The sequence below is a fragment of the Ostrea edulis genome, chromosome 3 (assembly GCF_947568905.1).
Source record: "Ostrea edulis chromosome 3, xbOstEdul1.1, whole genome shotgun sequence".
In the NCBI taxonomy this organism is placed as follows: Eukaryota; Metazoa; Mollusca; class Bivalvia; order Ostreida; family Ostreidae; genus Ostrea; species Ostrea edulis.
The window spans coordinates 43,367,423-43,384,635 of NC_079166.1; the positions used below are offsets into that span (position 1 = coordinate 43,367,423).

The 17,213-nt window shown below is 34.9% G+C and overlaps 1 protein-coding gene and 1 pseudogene across 1 annotated transcript; both read right to left on the reverse strand.

Moving 5' to 3' along the window:
* Nucleotides 1-1,310: 1,310 nt before the first annotated feature.
* Nucleotides 1,311-1,994, reverse strand: LOC125676483 (uncharacterized). Its single transcript, XM_048914344.1, has one exon. It carries the CDS (start codon nt 1,992-1,994, stop codon nt 1,311-1,313), a length of 684 nt encoding a protein of 227 aa, XP_048770301.1.
* Nucleotides 1,995-11,032: 9,038 nt separating this feature from the next.
* On the reverse strand, nt 11,033-11,698 carry LOC130053563 (uncharacterized; annotated as a pseudogene).
* Between the last annotated feature and the right edge of the window lie 5,515 nt (nt 11,699-17,213).

The following is a 17,213-nucleotide window of genomic DNA, read 5'->3' on the forward strand; positions in this document are numbered from 1 at the left end:
GAATTCAAAATTTGGTTCATTTTTAAAGATGGAATGATTAATTGCTTTTGACGAATTACATAAAAGTTCATTCCATTTCTGTATACTCTGATCCTTCAGTGTTTGTAATACATTTGCATTTAATCAGTCTGTGTTTAAAAAAGCTTCATTTTCCCATACATATGACAATCCACACTCATTTAAGATGTTTCTAATGCATTTTATCCAAGGGTTATTATTATCTTTACATATAAGTGAATACATAATTTTTGTAATTTTTCTATTGTCTGATAAAATAATCTAGACCAAAATTTGATTATTCTTGTTTTAATATTTATAGACAAAGGATATCTTCCAAGTTCTCCATAAATAAGATAATTCGGAGTATTTTGATTTGATCTAGGTATATATTTACAGTATCGAGTATGTAATTTTTTTCAATTATGGAAGTGTTTGAAAAAAGCCCAAATTTCACAACCATACAATCAAATCGGTTTTATAATTCTGTCAAAAAGGTCAAGTTGACATTTAATTGATAATTTATTTTGGTTACATTTTTTTAGCACATCAAACATTGCTCTAGTTGCTTTGTCATATTGATATTTTATATTATTGGTAAATGAACCATTTTTATCAAAAAATATACCAAGATACTTGAATTCATCAACAATTTCAATAGTTTTACCGTCATATATGCAATTGTAGCATGATACATTTCTTTTACCAAAAACCATTATTTTTGTCTTTTCTACATTAACCTTTAAACGCCATTTGTCACAATAGTAATAAAAATATCAAGTTTATATTGCAAGTCTTTTTCAGTTTGTGATAAAAAAAAAATCGTATCATCAGCATGGAGTAACAAAAGTAACTTGACATAGATTTGAATTTCATTTTCAAGTCTCTCTTCCACAAGCGGAAGTCAAACAGCACCTCTTGTTAACCAAAAAAATTTCAAGGTCATTCAAGTAAATGGAAAATAAAAAAGGTGACAAATTTTACACTTGTCGGACTCCCAGGGAAATCCGTCCACAATCCCGCCAGATTTAAAGCGTGATAACTCGTGTCTATGCTTTGTGTAACAATCAAAATTTGGAATGTCTAAAATCAACTAAACAGATAATTTCGTATTTTTCTATGAAATCTAGAAATTCTGGGCAGAGAAGTTTAGGTTTTAAACCTCATACATTAAGGAATAAAATTCTAAAATAATTACCAGTACTTGTAAGAGAGGGCGAATAACTTGCACAGTCAGATGACAGTTGTGGGTTTGAAATAGAGTTTACATCAGGATTGTCAGAGTCACATTCCATTGATCCTCCGCAACAGTCCTAGCGTTGAGAGTTCATTCTTCTGCCTCTATTGGGGACTCCATGATTCCTTCCGGTTGTGGGGTCAGTGTCCATGTGGTTGTTGTTTACGTGCTCACGTGGGTCAAATAACTTATTGTTGATATAAAGTTTGTCACCATTCATCACTGCTTTCATCCCTTGTTGTCTGACGCGCTTGTAATGTAGGTATAACTCTTTGCGTCTTTCGTTGATTTCACGAGGGTACATATCGCTGATTCCATAGGGTGTGTCTTTAAGCTTCTTTTGGGATTTTTTTATTCTCTCCTTGTCTTTGTAGAGTACAAATTTGGCCACTATGGGTCTCGGCCTTCCGATACCAGTGCGCTCAAATATGTGTACGCGATGGAATTTGGAAGGGTCTAGAACTATTTCCATCTGTCGACTAAGGAATTCTATCACTACGTTTTCGGTGTTTTCCTCGGGATCTTCCGGGGTACCGTTAATGATGAGATTATCTCTCAAGTTCCTCCACTGAAGATCAAGATGCCTTTCCTTCAAATCGTTGTGATCACAGATAAGGTTAACAAGCTTATCTTGGAGATCTTGTTCCTTACTGCTAAGGGATTTGGTAGCACTATCAATCTGTTTCACCGAATCCTTGAGTTCCTTAAGTTCTGTTTTGTTTTCTTCAAATTTTTCGTTTATGAAATTCTTCGATTCCATAAAACTTTGATTTCATGTGTTTGATATCATCTTTTGACAGTTTTACACTTTCCCTTAATGTCTTTAGCCGTCGCTCGATTATGTCAAGTTTGTTAAGTTTTTCGTTTATGTTGTCAAGCTTGGAGGTGAGGTTGTCGATTTTGCCAGATAATTCCTAATTTGGCGGGTAATTTCTGATAGGTGACAAGTTCACTTGGTCGTGATAATATTGTTGGTTACCCATAGGCAAAGGCATTGGAGTTATCTGAGCGCTGTTCATCGCTGGAACGGGTGTTGATTGGTGAACAATAGCCAGTCCAGGGTTCTGTAGGTTGTATTGTGGGTTAGTGTTCCCATTCATGACGCTAGTGTCCCTCGGCTGTGTTTTTTCCTGCTGAGTACTTGTAATCCGACTTTGTTCTCACTCTCACCACTTAAATTTTGGTTCTTAGGGTTCCTTTTTCGCGAATTTTTACCCTTTTTCGGACTCATTCGGGATGCAAAAACACTCTCCAATCATAATCCAATGCTCAAACGTTGATTTTCGATTGAACTTTGCGTAGATTTTGAAAAAGAATCGCCTCCAAATTATTCGTGTCTTCCAAAGTTAACGCATGCGCAGGAATCAAGTATCAAGGAATGCAATCCATCAGCGCGAAACATTTTGACAGACTTAATCAGAATTTGAATTCACAACTGCACGCTTTCTTCTTAAAGAAGCATTGGTATTGATATTAACTGAGCAGTTATTTAATGACGAGTGTGTGAAGAGAGATTCCAATTGGTTTTTGTTGGTGGATCTGGGCATGGATAGACTTTGGTTTTCCACATGTTCAAGGACTCGAGTCTCATGGACATTGGAGGCACTTGTTTCACCTGAGACACATATAAGGACAGTAGACGTTGGCAGAGTGAATGTGGAGGTAGGCCTATAACTAGTAGACCGTGTGGCCTGGGTTTCTGTGAACTGGCATAATGCAACGGATGACATAAATGTACTCGACAGCATTTTCGATATGAGGAATTTGTGACTGTGCAGTAGTTGTTCAAGGAATGTATATTTTTGTGTCCGATCGCATACACCTGGAGATTATCAGGGACATTACAATCTGTCATTTTTTGTTCAAGAGTTTTGCGGACGCTAGTGTTCGTCAATCGAGTATCGGTAAGTTGCAGGCTAGTTGTGTATTGATTATTAGCGAGCGAAGCTCACGTTGCTTCGCGACGAGCTCGCTCCAATGATTACACATGTGAGTCACGTGATTTGCTCTTCATCAGCTGAAAAAAGATGAGGATTACCCATAATGCTTCTGGAAAAATGTCGCCGTCACTGCGGTATACTTCATTGACAATCCCGTAATCAAAATAATTAGATTGTTTAGAAAGTACCGGCAACGTTTTTAAATTCGAGACAAGCTTTCTCATAGCTTCAAACCTTTCCTTTTTGCTTGATTTGAGAGAAGAAGAAAAAAAACATTGCAGCTAATATGACGTCACAATATAAAAGGCGGATAAAATGTCTATCAATCATGTTGCAAGATGTTCATGGGCTTCGCTCGTCTTAACAGTCACACCGTACAACATATTACGTCATGGGATATGAAAGATATACTTCACGTGATATGAAAGATAGAAATATCTTTCATACCTTTCTTTCATAGAATATATGTATCTTATATATGTAGATATGAGAGAAATCGCTATCCCATAATGCCTAACTGGAAGAGTTTGGTTTGTGAGCAAACTAACTCTGGCGGAAGTTTGGTCAATAAACGTTAAAACGTAATGTTTACAGTGACATCATTGTAAAGTAATATGTGAAAACTGTAAAGAAACATTTTTATATACAAATGTGAAAACATGTGAAAACGCTCAGACTTTACTAAACGTCTTTCTGTATCTTATTTATCTTTTTACCTATACTTATCCATCCATCTATCTATCTATCTATCTATCTATCTATATCTATCTATAAAAGAAATATTCATATTTATATTCATTTACTAAATCACCACTTGTTTACATTGCTTGTATAAGTAAGTCATAAAAATTTGGAAGGAATTTTACTATTTTTAAATTTTGAAAAAGCATTCGACTCTTCTTTTTATAAAGTGTTTAATAAATTCAATATAGGAAATATTTTTTTAAATGGACCAAAACTCTATACATGTATAAACAACCAATCTTTAAAATGAAAAAAAATAATGGATGACAAGGGTGTTAGACAAGGGTGTCCCCTATCAGTCTCCCTTTTTCCTTTAGTAGCAGAAATCTTAGCAATTAGAATAAAAAATAATAACAGCATCAACGGTGTTGTGATAAATAATTCTGAAACAAAAAGTATTCAGAACGCAGACGATTTAACAGTTGCGGTAAATAATGAAATTTCTATGAAAAATACCCTAGATGAAATGAATAAATTTTGTGAAAGTGCTGGTTTTAAAATTAATATCAACAAAACTGAATGTATTGAAGATTGAAAATCAGTTTGGAGAACTTTTCGGTATTACAGTTACAAGTAAAGGGGTCAAATGTCTAGGCATTTTTTAGGTCACGATAAAGAGGAATGTTACAATAAAAATTGGATGAGAATATATAATGAAATGGAAAAACTGTTTGAATCCTGGAAAAGAAGAAAATTAACACTTTTTGGTAAAGCATGCAGGGTTCGACACTCGTCAGAATTTGGAATCGGCATTCGGGCAACTTACATGTAGGTACTGATTTCAGGTTGTCCGAGTGGGTTTCAGGTTGCCCAAACAAAAAGTACTTCAAACGTTTTCATAAGATTTATTGCATTTCTATTTCAGTTTCAAACAGAATCTCAATAACTTTCTCGTCGTTAACATCGTTTTCTCTCTCTCCCAACCATCTCCTTACAGTCACTCTCATTCTCTCCAAAACTTTCCATGCTCTCTACACTGCATTCTCTTTACTTCACTCTGACAAACATTCACCTTTTCGCAACTTCATTCACACTATATTTCAAATGGAAAATTTATGTTTGTCTATCATTTTAGATTTTTCCCCTCTCTGTACATAATGTATGTTATGTATGTTATTCTTTTATGCCCTTAAATGCCTTAATGGACCCAAAATGAAAAAAAAAACGAACCAAACACTGCTTTCTTTCTCAGATTTTTCACTTTGTTTCAACCAAAATTTCAACTGCTGTTTCTGTCCTTGGAGTAAACACTTGTCCTTGTCTTGTGTCTGGAATAGGTAGCTTATATATTTCGTTTTACAACTTAAAGTCCGAATGATGTTGAGCCCTGAATGACGGAATACCCACGTTGGTTAACCGGATGTTTTGCTCTTGCACAATAAAATGCAAATCGGATATTTGACGAAATTCTTAAAGGTGACTTCTGTTATCGCACCTGACCAAAATACTAATGAAGTTTTACCGACTAAATTTATTTCTTTTCACGTCATTTTGAATTGTATTAATTTTCTAAATGAATACAAATTTTAGTCAATATTCAAACTCGTCACCAGGTCGCCATTTGGGCGAATTAGGTTAACAAACGGGTCGTCAAAAATCATTTCGGGGTGGAAATGACGAGGTGACGAGCGTGAATGTCGAACCCTGATCATGCATAATAAATACACTTGCCATTTCAAAATCAATATAGGTATCGTCAATTCTATGTCTTCCTGATAAAGACTTTATGAAAAAAGTACAACGATTAATTTCTAACTTCATATGGGATAAAAAATTAAAGAATCAAACGAAACACTTTGATTGCAGATGTAACAAGAGGTGGTCTTTCAATAGTAGATGTAGAATGCAAATTAAAAGCAGCATGGATACCAAAATTATTAAATTCAAAGGGAGCCTTACTTGAAATTTTAAATAATTATTGTAGAAAACTTAACGTTGATATATACTATATGCTAAAATGTTCAACCACTGATGTGGAGAATTTTAACAAAACTAAATTACCACTATTTTATTTTTTTAAAAAGTTATGTTGCTTTAATGAATGTAAAAGCGAACTTAGTTATGATAAAAGATTACCTGATGATATTTTATAACAACCATTATGGTACAACACAAATCTGAAATACAAAGGAAAACCCATTTTCTTCGGTAATTGGGCGAGATCTGGTACTTTTTATGTTAGTGATTGTTTGATGATGGAATTTTTAAACCGCTAGAACATTATTCAAATATCAATGACAAATCTAACTGGTTATGCGAATACAAAATTGTTATGACAATCACGAGAAAAATTCGAGGACTACAGGATTTTTCAAATTCAAGTTGTGTAAATAAACAAAATGTCACTAATTTTAACTTCCTTCTTGGATTTACCAATATACTTAAAAAATCAAGTAATTTTTTTAATTATAAAAATTTAATTGAAAAAGAGCTTTGCAAACCTAATTTTCAGGCTGTCTGCAGAATTCAGAATATACGGTGATTCAAAGTGGATTATAAATATTCATAAATGTAAGATTAAAGATTTGAAAGACAAACAAATAGCGGAATTCAGTTATAAGTTATTGAATAACATATTATGTAATAATGCATGTATTAGCAAATGGAAAACAAAGATGTAAAGAATAAATGTACACATTGTAAGCAAGTTGAGACTATAAAGCATTTGATTTCCGAGTGTGGTAATGTTTTGAATATATGAAACACTGTTAGCAGTTATATATCCTTCAAAGTTCAATGGAAGCGAAGCTTGTTGTTGGATTTTTTTCTAGAACAAAATGATAAAACCAAATCATTAAATTTACTTATTACTTATGTAGCCTATAGAATATACAAGCTTAAAATGTTATGTAGATTAGATTCTTTAAGGAAAACTACTTTTAATATGTATAATCATGTTAAAAAATCAACATTTTTCTATTCATCAGTATTGAAGTATATAAATGCAAAAGAACATAAATGTTTTGAACATCTTGGTAAATTGATGTAACTTGACTACTGTGAAGAGACCAGTCTTCCAGTAAGACAGTCTTAAAGGGATGCGAATGGACTGTATTTGCCGTAGTGGTGCATCCTTCTTGAGGCTTCACTTCACCTTGCATAGATAAACTCTTTAATTTTCATTACATAGTCTACAATGTATATCCTTAAATATTTATTATCATAACTATACGGTCAACTTACGACTACATTGTCTATACATTGTTCCTTAAGTAATTTCTATGTTATTCTACTGTTGCTATATCTACATCAACGTTGTATATTATGATATTTCTATGACTTTGAAAAATACTTGTAACAAATATTTGGTATATATTATTATACATATAGTGGTATTATGCAAGGTGAAGATAACGAACAGTGATCAATCTCATAACTCCTACAAGCAATACAAAATAGATAGTTGGTCAAACATGGACCCCTGGACACACCAGAGGTGGGATCAGGTGCCTAGGAGGAGTAAGCATCCCCTGTTGACCGGTCACACCTGCCGTGAGCCCCATATCCTGATCAGATAAACGGAGTTATCCGCAGTCAAAATCAGTGTGCCAAGAACGGCTTAACAATCGGTATGAAACACGTCAGACAGCATTTGACCCAATGCGAGGTCGTATTGACGAACTAGATCGTTATAACGACCATAGAATTTGCGAAATGCTGACTTCAATCGAGACTGTTGAAATCCCTGTACCATCAACTTGTTTGTCAGTAGCTTACCTCGATTTAAAAACTGACTATACCCAGAACAAGCTCTTGCATATCGAATCAGTTGAGAGATATAAACACCATATGCAGGTGATAATGGAATATTGCTACATAAATGTGGGAAGTTGACGATGGAGAAGCTGAAATCATCCCGTTTGTCATACAGTTGAGTTGCCAGTTTGCCGTTAATGTCTACTTTCAATAAAATATCTAAGTTGTCACATTTAAAGTCCAAACTGCTTTCCGTTCGTCCATTACCAAATCTGTGTTCAGGTAAATAGATAAATTTTATCCCCAACTTTCACCCATACGTTTAAATCGGGTTTGAAATTGCCGACTTAGCAAGGTCTATTTTTAAATTCTAGTATTCGAACTGGTTTGCGGTGTTTGCTTTGGTCAGTTTGGGCGTAGCAGGCACGAGTAACGGACGTCAAAAGTAAATCAAAATTCTTAACATTGTAAGGTATTCAGTTTGTCATATTGCTTCAGACAGGTTCCACTATAGCACTTCTGAGGTAAGTTTATCTACTTCATTATTGATATTAATTTCATTTCAGTTTATTTATAAAACTTCCAAATTTCTTCACTTACAGTTTATTGTTGACTTTGATGTGTAAAGTTGGTTTCAAGTTTGCATATTGTTAATTTTGCAAGTACTGTGTATAGTTTTAAGTATAGAGTATGTGTAAAACTCTCAGGAGTACACAAGTAAAATGACGAGTATTAGTAACAATGTGAAAAAACATTGTCAATTATCATACCAGTATGTGTATTGTGTAGTCAGTAAAGTACATGCACAAGTATATATATATATATTGAGTATTGAGTAATAACATATGAAGTAATTAGTAGAGTAAAAGTACATATATGAATATATACAGTGTATCGTTGTTGTAGTACAAAAAATGTACAGTGTAGTAGTGATGCGTACACATGCGCACTAGATTATGGTACATGTGTAATGTGAGATAATAATATGTAAATTTGAAATGTGCAACTTGATTTTATAGATCCTTTAAATTAGCCACAAATTAAAAAGAAATCAAGAAGTAGGAAGTAAGAGTGGGAGCCAGAGGAAACGTATTCGAATTCCAAACGGAGCCACCATTCCAACTGGATCCAGTGTAGTTATTGAAACAACCGCAGTGCCATTACAGTGACAATCACAAGACTGAGTTTTAATTATATTTCATTTATTTTTGTAATAGTAACAAAATTGATGTAAAAAATAATAAAGATGTAAAGTGTACCATTATCTGTTATATTTCCTGACAACAAAACGTGACAGAAGCAGAAGTGGACGACTTTGTGGTATCCTTTATTTCGAGCTCACAGGGATATATCAAATCGACATATGAATGAAAGCTATCATTGTTAAGAGACAAAACGTCATCGATATATCTAAAAGTCGAATTGAAGGTCACAGCGAGAGATTTTTTCTTCTCATGTAGAAGTTTTTGAATAAATTCTGCTTCATATGAATATAAAAACAGGTGAGCTAACAAAGGAGAACAATTCGTGCCCATGGGAATTCCAACAGACTGTTGGAAGACCTGATCACCAAAGACCACGAAGATTTTGTCAATGAGGAACTCTAGCATATTTTTTATTTCAACTCCAGAGTACTTGTGCGTGGAATCAGAGTCAAAAAGTCTAGTCTTTAATTTATCGTGAGGAATGGTCGTGTATAGTGTTGAAAAGTCATAGGTTTTAATGCTATTGATTTGGGAAAAATTCTGTGATTTCAAGTTTACTAAAAGTTCTTTAGAATTTTTTAGAATCCACATTTGATTAACACCACTTCTGGCAAAGGTAGTCGCACAGTAAGTTTGAAGTATCATATAAAACAATAATCATGATATAAACATTCAATTATACGGGACTATCTGAGGACATTTGATCCCAACTAATATGTATACTTTCTAATAATTGATGAAATTATTTTTTTTTTAATTTTAGCTTGACAACTAGAAGATTATACAATTGAATATGAACAGGAACAAACGTAATTATATATGTACAGTTACATCTTACGATAATCAAATATAAAGAGATTTTTCAATTTGAAAACATATTTTGAAACAATTTGAATTACCTTTTCCCCATTTATCACGAGACAAATTCTGAAAGCTGTACTAGCATCCCAAAAGAGAAAGATATTGTGTATCAATATTTTGGCTCTCAAAATTAACATATTCTTCAAGGTCTAACAAATCGAATATATTTTCCAGTAGATGTTCTGTTTCTAATAAAACATTGAAGCAACTGAGCAGGTTATAATTTTACCACACAAAGTACACTCTTTTGAAACTATTTTCATAGAATCAAGTTGCAAGAGAGAATTAATAAACAGTTGTTGAGTCCCTATAAGTCCGCCTGCACAATATATCCGCCTTCGCTATATATCCGCCCAATTATGGACCAAACTGTCCTTATCAGGGGCGTCGGCAAGTATTTGACATCGAAGAGACGAACTGAATCAAAATGGGGGGTCTAACTAACATGTTTTCAGATTACCAACTGAATCTTGATACCCTTTACCTATTCTGTCAATGTCGTAAAGACACAGCCTGATAATACTTATAAGCCAGATCCCAGTATCATGTAACAAACTCAGACTTCATTACTTTTTAATTGAAACTCTTAATGTGCAGACACTAGAAATTTGAAGAAGCAATATTGAATAACAATTTCATTTTGGAATCATTGACTTATCAATCATTTCATCGCAATATTCAGATATTGAATTCACAAATATTGTGTTAGTGTAATATTGACATTCTTGCTGTGTTAAAATGTCAAGCAATTACAAAGCGAAGGTATATATTAACATGCAGTATAACAAGACATAGCTACCAAAACAAGCAGGAGACCACGCCTGGCCATACAAACACACAAATCACGTGCAGCAGGTAAGAAGGTAAGACTCAGAGTGAAGTCCTATCCCGCGGAACTTCTTATATGTCATGGGTCATGACCAGTGGCAATATGGAATATCGAACCTGACCACACTCCTCCCCGTTTTAAAACCATTAAAAATCATTCGAGAACACTCTTTACATAGATACAGCATGTACAAAATACCGATTAGTAAGAATCGTACTTGAACTATCAATCATGATTTAACATTATAACTAACCAAAGTGAAAATAGTGTAATCAAATCAACAACATTAATCTATTTACAAACATACTACAGAGAACAGCCAATACTAATCCACTTCACAGCGCCATTAATCACTCACTGTAGATAATTACTAGCAAAAACTGTTAAAAATCCACAGCCTTCCATAATTATTCTAACACTGTAGATAAATACCAGTAAAAACTGTTAAAAATCCACAGCCTTTTTTCCTAACTTTAGACAACTACTGATACAACCGAAGACCATTTTCCAAGGATCTAGAAAGTACCTCTTCTACTGACAAACCTAACTTATTTTCAACCAAGCTAGTAACTTCTCAGGTGTGAGCTGGGGTGTTGATAGTCGATTTCATGGAATAGTAGAACGAGTCAGTTTCTATCAGTACCCGATCCCTGGGCATAGATCGGAGGTCCTCCACTTGTTGATGATTGAATGTTCGTACCAGTCCCGTGAATCCAAAGTAAATATTGGGATATGAATCTAGCCATTCCATCACCAGTTCCTTGTCACCAGTAAAACAATGGAGATGAATCAACTGTTTTCTGGTCACTGTAGTGTCCAAAATGCAAAGACATCGGGCGTTTACGTCCATACCGTATTTATCTAAAGAGTTCCCTCTTAGATGTAAAAGGATGCATTTTTCTGGACTAGCGCACTTCAACATTTTCGTCAAAACAGCTTCCTGGGGTCTCCATTCATTAACAGGAACTGATCGATTCAATCCTACTTCTAAAGCAGATACCGTTGGAAGTTTCAATAACTCTTACAATATATGAAACTGAACATTTGACAACTTATTGATATGTTTTGGTTGGACTCCAACTGCTAACTTCCAGACTCCTGATGTTGTTGGGATTTGATGATAAATTGAGGGTTCACTGAAAACCATAACTCCACCACAAACATTCACAGGAAAAGAACGTGAACCAGTTTAGGCTTCATAGGTGATGATATCGCCAGGAGTCTTTCCCACTACAGATCCCCATATCTTCGCACATGTTCGATCCAGATGAAAATGACTGTCAAAGGCCGACAATAACTTATTACAAACTGGCTGGGATTTTTCTCCTGCACTCTTCACCAGGGTAACCTTAGGTATGACAGGCTGGCGCTGTGTAATATGCTCAGACTGTACGGTCCCTGTTAGTGGCAATTGATCACGTTGATGGGGCGTTAATCTCAGGAGAAGAGCGCAAATACAACGATAGTGTAAAAGCACAGCCAGTGAATTCACTGGATGTACGGTAAACGTGCCTGGTGATGTCCATCACGCAAATTCACACATGTTAGCCATACAAGATTTAAGTATTTCTTCTATGTGGGATGTTTCCGGAATGACCCCTGGGAAATTTACCATACGCACCATTTCTTAGAAGTCTTCATATCCAGTCAAAACATGGCAAAGTGAACGCAACCTCTTAACCGGGGAAGATCATTTTCCCTATCTGGATCTTCAAAAAACCAGTTGGGTAGATGTTGACGTTGAATATGACGCTTCATCCGGGTCTTCGTACGTTCACATTCTGGAAAAGGACATTTTTGGACCCTCCTCTTTTTCGATAGATTACTCAAATCCGACCTCCCTGATGGCACAACAGGCACGGTAACCCGCAAATCGAAAACGTTTTTAGGGACTTGATGGTCAATGTTTCCCGGTTTCCGAGTAATCAGACATGCATCTGTAGAACTAATTCTTCTACGAGTAGTAACAGTGCGGTCAGCAGTTCTATTTTTCGCTTCCGTGATGTTATAGGTTTGTCGTGACGTCGCTCTCGGCTAAGAGTGATTCATACTCAGAGCTGTCTACAGATATCTGTACAACCTGAGGGACAACAGCTGCCTCACAGCTTATAATTTAACTCTGGTTTTCCACTCCTTCTGTAAAGCCCTGTGTCTATATTGGAGTCGGCTTGAATTTATGACCAGTCACGACATCTTGATTTACCTCTCCTTCTGTAAAGCTCGAAGTCTCTACCAAAGGTATAGTGTCATTACTTTCTGGAATATTCACCAAATCCTAGGGTACTTCAGTAGCAGTTAAGGGTTCTGAAATGTCCGTAATACCACCTCCAGATACAGGTAACTCCCGGTGAGGTATATTTTGACAGATTGTTTCTCGCCGGACAGGAAGATCCATCCCCATTTTTGTCCTAACATCCTGACACATTCCCGTATTACTTTCTGCAACAGTATGCGTTGAAGACGAGCTGTTTTTCTGTTAGTCTTTTTTTTTGTGTGTGTCGACCTGATTGAGTTGGTAGGTGTTGATCAATCCAGCGATCCTCATACACTGTATATCACCGTTGCTTCTTGTCGCAACTCATGTATCCAACGATTTCTGTTGAACGATTTGGCTATCCAATATTGACCTAGAATATGAGAATCCAAAAGCTCTAGAGGAATGTCCAAGTAGGCTAGCTTCCATAATAGCTCTCCATTGTGGTTCAACATCTGTTTAGTTTCTTCCTTTTTAGACTCACTTGGTTTAGCCATATCAAAGAAAGAGTACTACGCACTATTACAATTGATATATTACTCTTATAACAATGTCCCTTTCCTCACTGAGGAGGCTTTAAATATCAACTGAAAGATTACAATTATCACAATGTCCTTCATTTCACTTAAGGCTGTAAATACCACAACTGAAATATTACAGAAATCACCTGTCCTTCAAAATATTTAGACAATAGATATCATATCACTTAATAATAAACATGAAACTATTCCTGACTTTGGATCATGAATGTATGATTGGGAGGAGTGTGTCTTACAATATTCCAAAAACCCTGAAAATTAACAACATAAAAACAACTTTCATTCATGGATTCTACCGAATGCATAAAAATAAAACACTTCAACACTAATCTATACAATGTGGACACTCATAGATATCAATATGCTTAGCCATTTCTGCTGTGACTTTGATACAGGAACCATGAAACCATTATCTACATTCATCATAAAAGTCCCTGTATCAGTACCCCTACAAATACGGTATTTATCTGAGTCAGAGACATCAGAGAGCTGACCTGAATCTCTAAGCTCTCCCTGTTGCCTCTGAATCCACTGGGGTACATTTGTGTCACAGAATAACTTAAGCCTGTCGTGGTTCATGGTAGTTATGTTACCACGCAACTTGATTTTACGTAGGAAACTGCTCGATTTTCCCACAATTAATCCTGATCCTTTCCACGTAGGGCTAAGTTTTTTGCATCTTCCTTTAACTTGAGCAGTATAGTGAGAGAGAATCATTTAATTTAACTATAAAGGGTAGATACATGTACTTCAATTGTCTCACTATGATGTATCTTAATTGATTGCAATGTTTTTATGATAATTGCATTTGCAGCAAGTTGTAAGTTATTTGATTAACTTGCAGGTTTGAACTTTATATGGTGACATCTATTTATCACATTGGCAGTTCACCATTGTATATATTGGCCTATTCCCATAGAATGGCATGCTTGAGTATTTTGAGTTACTGACTTAAATATTTCTCATGGCGTAGATTTTATATCAAAATAATAACTGTAATGTTAATATTATGATAAGCATAAGTGTACAGTAAAGATTTCATCCATAGGCATGAATAAATATTGGGAGATGCATTTGTGTATTTAATGTTACATGTATAGCACTTTGTGTAAGACAAAGTTATCTCCCTTGAAGTATGTAAGTATTACTACCATTAATTGTATATCAATTAGTCTGTAAAATTGATATTGTATTCTTTTTTATTGATACATATGTTTGATTATTTTTATACAATTGTTACAGGGCTTTTCAAACAACTTTATAAACCTTAAATATATACTTTGCTGAATAAACCCTTGTTCCGAACCTCAACAGGGGTTGGTCATCATTACTATTTGCAATCAACACCCTGTTACACAAACATAAGCTAAATGATTAAAAGTAATATATGCAGATACCTGCTACTATATTACGGACGCCTGTTGAGGTTCAATACATAGAAAGAACATTATTTCATTGCTTTTAATCGCAAAACAAAAATGATTGCGTTTAAACGCAATCTTATGTGATTAAACGCAATAATTATTACGTTTAAACGCAATAAAAGAAAGTTCTTTCTATGTACTGGCCTAAACAGGTGTCCCTAGTATAGCAACATGTATCTGCATAATTACTAATAATCATTTATCTTCCGTACTATATAAATGTCAAATTATGTCTTTTGTACAGATAGAAATCGAAATATTTTGTCTTTTTCACCGACGTTTTATAGTAATCAAATTCTTATATAGGTGGACATATTGTAATAGCTCGTTCAAAAAGTAGGCGGACATATTGTGACACTTTGAAAAAAAAAACAACTATGGGTTATTGTTGGGTGATATACTGTTAGCAGTGGACGCTGTTTTGCTGAGTAATTCGCCTCACTCTCTTGGAAGTTATTGTAGAACGTTATGCATACAAATGGAGACTTCATTACAATCCATGTAAAAGTGATCAATGTCGTTTTTCGGTAGACTGCATAGAGCAGATCCAAAACTCTACTCACAATAAAGTGTATAGATTTATTTCCAATGTTTGTGTTGCTGAAAAGTTTCTCGTGACAAAAATTATTACTGTTAATCTGACAAAATACGAAATGTCTAATGTATTTTCTGACCATGCTGATATTGTTTTTGATAAACAATATTTTCAAAATTAGTTTTTAAAAGTGTATTACTAGTATAAAAATAAAAACAAAAATGGTATAAAGCAATATCACAATGTCAACATATGTCGTTGTTTATGAAAATTCATTGTAAATTAAGACCAAGTCATATCTGGCGTATCCTTAATGAACATCCTGGTCAACGACGGTCTATTAATCGTCTCTTACAACTTGTTTCTACGAAAATAGTTTCAAAAGAATGTATTTTGTGTGATAAAAATGTTTCAAATTATAACATGCATGTAATGCTTAGTTGCTTCAATGTTTTATCAGAAAGAGGACATTTACTAGAAAATATATTGGATCTGTTAGACCTTGAAGAATATGTTAATTTTGAGAGCCAAAGTATTGAAACACAATATCTTTCTCTTTTGGGATGTATCAATGATGATAGCTTTGGAAATCTGTCTCGTGATAAATAGAAAAAAGTAATTCAAATTGTTTCAAATTACGTTTTTAAATTGAAAAATCACTTTATGTTTGATTGTCGTAAAATGTAACTTTGTACATAAATAATTATGTTTGTTTGTTCCTGTTCATATTCAATTGTATAATCTTCTAGTTGTCAATTACTCAAAACTCTCCATTACCTTGGAGGAAATAAAAACTATCTTATCTATAAGAAAATAACGGAAATACCTCATCATAAAACAAATCCTCCGTAGCCATGCAATGCACAGTCACTCTTGCGCAAACAAAGGTAAGCTAAATGATTAAAAGTAATTTATGCAGATACATGTTAGTATACTAGTGGGGAAAAGAAACTGTGCATTATAAAATTTAGTATGATTTTTCTATATTTATTGTTTATATACTAGCCGATAAAAGAAACTGTGCATTCTAAAATTTAGTATAATTTTTCTATATCTATTGTTTACATTTATAAAATCTAAACAATCGATAAAGGTGATGTTTTTAAACAATATCAGATAGTACCCGACTCAGATGCACTGACTTTTTCATGCTCAGTGAACACATGTTGTTTATTGAAGTGTTCGTACACACGAGTTTTACTGGCCAATATTGTTTGGAGTAAGAAGTGTAAAAGGTTTGTTTGGACACTATTCGTTAAGGAAAGCACATTTGACAAATTGTACCTTTCTGTCATGTCACGATTCCGCGCAAACCAACGTAATCGTGTTGTTGGGATGCTTCAAGCTAGAATGGCAAAAACTATCGTAGCAAGACACTTTGGAGTTCATCGGAACACCAACCAGTCATTATGGAAACATTTCCAACAATCTGGTAACACTCGGGATTGACCACGTTCTGGGCGTCCTCGTGTGACGTCGCGTCGACAGGACAACCACATTAGACTTGTACACCTGAGAAATCGTTTCCAGACAGCAAGTTTGACTGCTCGTAGCATTCCTGGACTTCGACCAATCAGTCCAAGAACTGTGCGTAATCGTATGCGCGAGCACAACATCAGACCAAGACGTCCAGTGGTGCGCCCAATACTGCTTCAACGTCATCGTATCGCTAGAGTAGCGTGATGAAGACGACATCTGTGATTCAGAATACAGGACTGGGCCAATATTCTGTTCACTGATGAATCCGGATTTCATTTGAATAGCAAATACCATTCTAGAGTGTATCGTCGCGTTGGTGAGCGGTACCAGGACGCCTGTGTTGTGCAACGTCGACAATTCCGTTGAGGTAGCGTTATGGCGTGGGGTGGAATAACAGCACGTGGAAGGACTCCTCTACAAATTGTCAATGGAAATCTCACCGGCGTACGCTATCGAGACGAAATTATTCAGCG